This window comes from Neolamprologus multifasciatus, chromosome 18, assembly GCF_963576455.1.
Source record: "Neolamprologus multifasciatus chromosome 18, fNeoMul1.2, whole genome shotgun sequence".
NCBI lineage: Eukaryota > Metazoa > Chordata > Actinopteri > Cichliformes > Cichlidae > Neolamprologus > Neolamprologus multifasciatus.
Genome location: NC_140456.1, coordinates 14,888,406 through 14,896,534, shown reverse-complemented (window position 1 = coordinate 14,896,534; position 8,129 = coordinate 14,888,406). Strand labels below are relative to the sequence as shown.

The following is an 8,129-nucleotide window of genomic DNA, read 5'->3' as shown; positions in this document are numbered from 1 at the left end:
ACCGTCGATACAGAAACTGGAAGTAGTACTGTTAAAACCCTCAGTGGCCACGCCCCCTCATTTTCTTCCTGTAAACAAAGCAGTAGCTGTTTGTCACTTTCTAGCTGTACTTTGGTGTTTTCTACGATGGCTCAAGCCGGGGTGCTCCTGGACAAGGACCAGTTCAACTGCTCCATCTGTCTGGACGTGCTGAAGGACCCGGTTACTATACCGTGCGGACACAGCTACTGCTCGGGCTGCATCCAGAACTACTGGGACCAGGACGACTACCTCGGGGTTTATGTCTGTCCGCAGTGCCGACAGAACTTCAACCCGAGGCCGCTGCTCGCCAGGAACACCATTCTGGCCGACGTGGTGGAGATATTTAAGAACACGACACTCCAGGACGCCGCGGCACAGACAGCTGGCCGAACTTTTGCCGAAGCCGGCGACGTGGAGTGTGACGTCTGCATCGGGTTGAAGAGCAAAGCGGTCAGCTCCTGCCTGGTTTGTCTGGCGTCGTACTGCGATGATCACGTCCGGCCTCACTACGAGTCCTCAGCCTTCAAGAAACACAAGCTGGTGGCTGCCTCCAAGCGGCTCCAGGAGACCATTTGTCCGCGACATGACAAGCTGCTCGAGGTCTACTGCCGGACCGACAAGCGCTGCATCTGCTCGCTGTGTCTGACCGACGAGCACAAAGGGCACGACACGGTGCTGGCTGAGGAGGAGATACAGCAGAAGAAGGTAATCACCTCACCTGAATTACACAGGGGGAGGAAGCCTCCCACATGGAGCTCATCATAATGTGGGCATTTTCCCCTTTTTTTGAGGCTGAGTTAACTGCCTCCACAATGTGCTGTCTGGAGTGTTTCCCTGATTTAAAACCCCAGTCTGCCCTTCACTAATATCCCCATATTATAAAAAGACTAAAAGCAACACTTAAAGTGATAATTTTTTTTTAAAGGGAAACAAAACATTTTGACACAGTTAACTAAATCTAAACTATAGCAAACTGCCAGAGGAAGCAAAGGTAACAAGTAAAATTGTTCTGACTGAGTCTCCTTCGTATTCAAATGTCACACCGCAGTTAAATCTGCTGCACTGGCTCCCCATCATCTGGAGAGTCCACTATAGGATTCTGGTTTTGCCTTTTAAAGCGCTGCAGGGATGGGCATCATCGTGCAACCCCAGCAGGTCCCTGAGGTCATGTGATCAGGGCCTGCTGGCTTTGCAACATACAAAGCTGAGAACTAAAATAGGACGGAGCTTTTGCAACAGTGACCCTGAGACCCTCTGGAACCTTCTCTGTCTGAGCGTGAGGTCTGTGCTTTCTGTTAAAAAGCAGCTTTTTAAACTTGCTTTTGGGTAACTTTTTGTTTCTATGTTTTAGCATTTTTGTTGCACTTTGCCTTTTTTGTACTACATAAATAAAATCTTAATTACTTCCTTTGTATGGCTGTAGTCAGGGTTTAACAAGTCTAAATACTGCAGTGCAGCTTAAGGTAAACATTAAAGTGAATATAGTCTTTTTCTCATATAAACATAATCCACAGATGCAAATGTGTGTTGACATTTCCAACATGCACTTTCTCTTAAAATCGTCTTTTAACAGTGGACTGAATCCACTCCAGAGTCAAACAATGCGTCTTTTTTTTTTCTTTAAGTGAAGACTTAATCTAATCCAGGGGCCCCATTCACAGGGGGACAAAAATAGTCTAACTGTTAAGATGCTTTAGAGAAATGGGGCAGAAAAGACACATCTACCACACACACGCACGCACACGGGTAAAATGAAAAGCTGCAAATCTTATAATTAAAGACATTTGAGAGGCTGGAAGCTGCGTTGAAATGATTATCAAAGTGGTTGCCATGTAATTATCTTTAATTCAACTAATTGTTTCACTAATTTTGTGTTGTCTATTCTTTAATTATGAACCTCTGAATGTTTTATTAAAGCGCTGATTTGGTTTTGTCAATCAGTTGCCATTTGTAGGCTTGTATTCTACCTTACATCAAATGTGAGAAAAGAAGTCAAATTTTCCAGATTTTTCCAAAATAAAATAATCCTCAACTAAAGGTAACTTTATCTGTTCCTTTATAAGAGAAATGTACTGGTATGTACATTTGCTTGTGTACAGAGGTTGGGTTTGTGTTTCAGTCCTGAAGGACCTTTTGTGTGTAAGATGAACATGACAACCATTGTACCACAGAGCCTCCTATGCATGAACAAATATTTGTCCTTATTCACAGCAGTATAAAAGTCAATGTGACCAAGTGTCAGGGTTCTTTAGAGAGGAAGAATGTATTTTCAGCTGCTCTCTTGTCACAGCTGCAAGCGCCAAATGTTTGAGTTTTACACCAGATACAACCCCAAAGGGACTTGTGTCTCCAGCTGGAATCAAACCAGTGCCGCTTCACTTGCTGAGGAAATCACTACCTGATGGAGCCATTTGTTAAGATGACTTAGAGAAACGAGGGAAAAAAAGTGCAACCAACCTAAAAATATTTAAAATGACTCCAATAGATCTAAAGAAAAGCTGCAAATCTTTTCCAATTTATCTCACCAAAAGAAAAAGAAAGAAAAGCTGACACCCTCATGTAAATTTGACATGAGACAAATTGATTTGGGTCTCTGCCTGGAATTGACCAAGGGCTTTTCCATTTGATAGGCAAACATATAAACCACTGCACCATGGAGACACTGCTTACATGTTCAAATAATAGTCACGCAAATGAACATCATTTAATTTTCTGTATATCTGTTGCTAACTGCTGCTGTTCACTATTCTTTTATTGTGAACTGAGCTATTGATTGTATTTTAAAGGTTTCAGTGGTTTTCAGGGTTTTACTACCGAGTCATAATTTGTGATGCAGTTTTAATGAGGAAAGCATTAAAGCAGATAACTCAGATCCTTTGTGTTAAGAAGATCCAACGCTCATCACTGAGTGTTTCGGTGTCTTTAAATCACCACACTATCTAATCTAGAATATATTTTCAGCCTGATCCACAGTAGGACCAAACAGTTTAACTGTAGACTCGTCAGAGAAATGGAGCAGAGATGTGAAGTTTATAGTTTGGGTTTGAAACGCCTCTGGAGTTCCTCAAACCTGTTTTTGGCTATTTGTGTGGAATAAAAGCAGCAAAGAATTAAACAACTGAAAGATTTCATAATAATTTTTAATTTCTTCTCTTTTTTTTTTTTAGTGATTCAGTTTTAGTGACAACTGACTTCAGTCTGTGCACAGGCCCAGTGTTGCAGGAAATCTGGATAATGTAGCACAGAATGAAATGCATCTACTTTTGTTCAGTTACATGACTTTTTATTTTTTATTTTCGTCAGAGGCAGCTCGGTGAGATCAAGCAGAGCTCCCAGCTGAGGATTCAGCAAAGAGAAAAGGAGGTGCAGGAGCTGAGAAAAGCCATTTTCTCTCTCAGCGTAAGTGCTAATGTTCAACATTTCACTGTTGGATGGTAAAAATGTCTAATCTTTCTACTGTTAAGTACATTTGCTATTTTATCAACTTTTGAAGGTTTTTTTGGTCTTTGGTCTTCACTCTTTGCCTGGCGTTCTGTCCTCTGTGTCTCTCTCCAGCGTTCGGCTCGTGCAGCAGCCGAGGAGAGCGACGCCGTCTTCTCCGAGCTGATTCGGTCAATAGAGCTGAAGCGCTTTGAGATTAGAGAGCTGATTAAAGCTCAGGAGAAGACGGCCATCGGTGAGGCAGAGAAGCTGCTGGAGCAGATTCAGAAGGAGATCGGCGAGCTGAAGAAGAATGAAGATGAACTGGATAAGCTTTCCCACGCTGAAGACCCCATCCATTTCCTTCAGGTGGATAAGAGTTTATTTCACTCTCAGGACATTGGCTGTAAAGTATTTTACTGTGACAATATGCTATACAATGAAAATAGTCCCTGTTTGTAGGGAGTTCTTAAACTTAGGAATTTCCAAAGCTTTTATCACATCCAGACCTTTTCGTAGATAATCTTTCACTACTGTAATCCCAGCCTTGGATCTGGTGCCTTGTGGTCGTTGACCAAACCATTTTATGTCTTGTCTTTTGTCATGAATAACACCCCTCCACTTATTTCTGCTACTCACCCTTCCTGGTTGTGTTCTGTAGCATGCTTGGAAACGTCTCTGCGTCAGCTTACCTTCCTGGTCTCTATGTTACTAAGCCCACCATGTGCTGAAATATTCATAAACACACCGTCACAGCAAGGTCTTGGGAAAAAAAGTGGTTCAAGTTTTATGTTCACCACTGTTCCTGGTCTGTATTTAGAGCTGTCAGTCCCTCCATGCTCCACCTGTGCTGTCGGCTTCGCCGTTGGTTGCATCGGACCCAGACTTCACCTTCGGCCCGGTGACGACAGCTGTGTCAGATTTTAAGGCGCTTCTGCAGGAGGTCTGTCAGAACGGATGTGTCAGCATTTATGAGAGAGGTAGATACAAAGATTTGTATCACATTTTAATTTTTTGCACCATAAATGATTCTGTCGACTGTCTGTTGACATTGTTCTACTTTTTTATCTTTTACAGTGAGAAATATAGTAATTGTAAGGAATCCAGATCTCGCAGTCGAGTCTGACTGCACGGTGGTGGATCAAAGTTTTAATCTGGAAGCTGTACAAATGGAAGCAGCTGCATGTGAGTGTTCATGTGTGTCACATTCACAGGTTTTATTAACAGTTTTAAACAGTGCAGCAGTTTTGGTGGTCGGGGATGATTTTTAATCATCTTAAATCACTCTTTTAAATCAAAATCCCCATGTTATCTGCGCCGGATTAAACACTCTTACAAAGCTCAGTACATTTCTTTTTTTTTTAGGGTTTTGTTTAATGTAGGTGCTGCCTGTTGCTCAGACTGTACAGACTGTGATTTAAGGGCGCACACCGAGCGTGTTGCGAAAAAGCAACCTGAAATTCCGAAATTTGTCATGTAAGAAATATATGTAATTTCCCTCAAAAACATACTGTGGGGAGGGAAAAGGCCAAAAAACAAACCTGCCATTTCTAAACCAGAACAGAAAGAAAAGGAGATTGTGGCAGCAGCACGGAGAATTTCATGATTTGATCCAGGAGCTGAAGCTGTATCACGACCGCTTTCAGAAATATTTCAGGATGTCAGTGGAACAGTTTGAGCTCTTGTTGGGAGCGTGTTTGACGAGGCAGAGAAATCATTTCAGAGCGACGTTAGCAGCATGTAGCTGTGTGTCTGAGGTAATAGGATTATTCTACTATTCCCATAGGTCCTGTATGCTTTTTGAGTATGAGCACATTTGTTGCCAAATGCGGTGTTCTGATTGGTCACATCTGTTTATTCGAATCCAAAAAATCAGAAAAAGTCGAGCTTGGTTCAAAAACATAAATGCTGCAAATTCGTCCAGTAAAATCCATCCAGACTGAACGGCTGCATTAAGAACAGGTGAGTCATTTTTAACATATGAAATAGTCGCACGTATTTTAGGCGTCCGGTGTGTAAAGGCCTCTAGGGTCATTTAAATAAACCTCCCCTGGCAGCAGGGTCACACACCATTAAGATATTGAACATTAAAATGTATAATTTACTGATTTCAAACAACCCTTAGATAATAAATGGCAGTTAAAATAAAGAATATCTAAATAAAAAAATATAAAGTAATATAATAATTGGGTGATATTGTTGTATATAGCTGGGAGATACTGACAGAAATGTGATATAAATATAAAAGAAATTCATCCACTTTATCAAAAGCTCAGTGGTCTACACTGATATTTTTCATGTTTGGTGTAACATGAAAACAAAATGAATATTTTCCTGTTTTTCTAGAAGGAATTTGCTTTAAATCAAACTTAAGTAAGACTAATATAAATCCACAAAAAACTCTCACACATCACCAAAAACATACTAATATAAAAATGTAAAATTTCTGTCCTGATAAAATTCTGTTTATTTTATTTTTTTATTTTAATTGTGAAAAGTAAGACATGTTAATCTGACCTTATTATCTCACAGCAGAAACTGTTTGTTTACAGTTGGCTTTGCTGAATCTGCAGATAAAGACCGATACCTGAGACTCTGTAGTAACCCTGTTTGTTACCCATCTTTGTTATCGCAGTGATCCCTTCGCCTGGTCTAGACCAAAGTCATGTGAGTCCTCTCAACCCCTTCCTCACTCCAGGACCTCCAGCGTTTTCCTTCTCACCATTTGGTAACTACAACATTTAAACAGTATTTACTGCACGTGTGTGAAACCCACTTAACTCAAGCAAACCACATGCAAATCCTTCCGCTCATATTATTGTTCTAGTGTAATAAAGAAAGAAGCCGATTGAGTGTAGATGTGCTTAAACCCTCCAGTGCCGGGTGTCACTGTAACAAGAACTTGTGCAAATATTAACTCTTGTTTCTTTGTTTGATAGATTTGTTTGTTGTGTTTTGTTTACATAGTCAATATTTTAAAGCTAATCTTTAGTTAATAAGTAGCTCAGCCAGACGGTCGAGAATCTTTAAATACCGATTTTTGTCTCCGCCTGGGATCGTTCCCTTGTTAGGTGGATGTGTGAAGCTCTACACTTTGGAGCCACTCAGTACTGTTTTAGACCTAAATTTTATTTGATACACGTCAGCAAGCAGTGCTCTCATGTGGCTGCGTGGCACTCCTAGTCCTAATCCCAAGCTTTGATTAATGGGAGGGTTGTGTCAGGAACTTATGGAAGCTCATTTTTGGCACTAAAAACATTCACGAGTTACAATTTAGATTTTTATTTAAAAGTTTTTGTTTGGGTATCTCACAATTCTCACTTACTAACTCTATCTTCTGTAAAAATAACTTGAAATTTTAAATTGTTTTCTCAATTTTTAGTTATTTTCTCACAAGTTTGAGCTGAAATTTTCACTGTTTTCCAGGAGTGGAAACAAGCTTCTATTTGATGGTCTGATATTAAAAAAAAAAAAAAAAAAAAAAGCGGTAAAAAATGAAACGTGGATCGATCCGTTGTGGTGACCCTTTGGGAAATAAGGGATCAGCCAAAGTACTTTGAGATAAATCTGTAGCCACGTGACAAATGTGATATAATCGTGTAAAAAAATGCCAAAGTAAAGGAGTAAAGTTTGACTTTAAAAAAAATGTTTGCTCATGCTGGCTAATTGATTGCTGCTAATTCAAGTTTTTGGATTGAACATTTTGATTAAAGCTTAAAGGCAGGCAGGGATCGATTCACTTAATCTAAATTTTATTAAACAGCGTCACAAAATGAGACAAGAAAAAAACTCAAAACTTCAGAAAACAATGAAAAAAGAACATCAATTGCTTCCACGCTGCGGGACTTTGGTTTTTATTCATATTTTTCCAGAAAAGCTTGTTTTTACACACGTGTGCATTGATCTTTTTACGTAGCTATTGTTGTTGATCATCATTCTTTGTAGAAGGTTCGATCCAGTATTAAGCAGAAAATTAGTAACAACTTTACCCCTTCCTCACATTTCAAGCTAGACTCTACTGGTATAAGTTGTGGTATTTATTTGTGCTAAAGACAAAAGACAAAAAAAAAAAAAAAAAAATGTTTTTCTTTGTTTCCTTCTTTTTCCAGGCTCTAAATTCTCCTCGGGATCCAGACATAAGCACCCTCCACGACGTGCTCACCCCAGGAGGAAATAAGACTTCTTAAGGACATCAAACCTCACTTTCACACACTCACCCTGATGGAACGTCATTATACTCAAGTGCTGTCCACACACAAAGCCACACTACAACCGAAGTCATGTAATTGCTGTTTTTTTTATTTTTTATTCTGCTATACTCAAATTTAAGCAGTGTTGGGAAAGGCACGAGGAAAGCATCTGTGAAGATTGCACTGACGATGTATTCAGCAGCAACAAGCAGGGCTGACTTAGTGCGTTTTATTTCAGTGTTAGATGCTTTTAAAGGTATATTATTTATTTTTATTTTTTTAACCCTGTAATCCTCTGTAAACAGTCATATTTGCTTCAATGATAACGTGGATTATTTGACATGCTGGCATTAAAAAACAAATGCACTACATTTTCTCACGGGTGGTTTTTGTTTACACATCAGCTCCGTGACCAAAACGCTGGCTCCAGGCACGTAAACAATACCATTTTCCAGTATAGCCTCATATCAGATTGTATTTAAATGTGATCTCACAGGA

At 39.8% G+C, this 8,129-nt stretch overlaps 1 protein-coding gene across 1 annotated transcript; it reads left to right on the top strand.

Moving 5' to 3' along the window:
* Positions 1-8,009, top strand: LOC146497570 (E3 ubiquitin-protein ligase TRIM47-like). The gene is made up of 7 exons (XM_085141372.1): positions 1-726; positions 3,325-3,420; positions 3,577-3,810; positions 4,262-4,421; positions 4,519-4,626; positions 6,077-6,169; positions 7,551-8,009. Exons 1-7 carry the CDS (start codon positions 127-129, stop codon positions 7,616-7,618), a joined length of 1,359 nt encoding a protein of 452 aa, XP_084997498.1. The 5' UTR covers positions 1-126; the 3' UTR covers positions 7,619-8,009.
* The last annotated feature ends 120 nt before the right edge of the window (positions 8,010-8,129 follow it).

Excerpts from the sequence above, each read along its gene's own strand:
- LOC146497570 (XM_085141372.1), top strand. The coding sequence starts at position 127 with ATGGCTCAAGCCGGGGTGCTCCTGGACAAGGACCAGTTCAACTGCTCC. Across the intron at positions 727-3,324 it reads AGGAGATACAGCAGAAGAAG|AGGCAGCTCGGTGAGATCAA; the intron begins GTAATCACCTCA and ends TATTTTCGTCAG. Across the intron at positions 3,421-3,576 it reads AAGCCATTTTCTCTCTCAGC|CGTTCGGCTCGTGCAGCAGC; the intron begins GTAAGTGCTAAT and ends GTCTCTCTCCAG.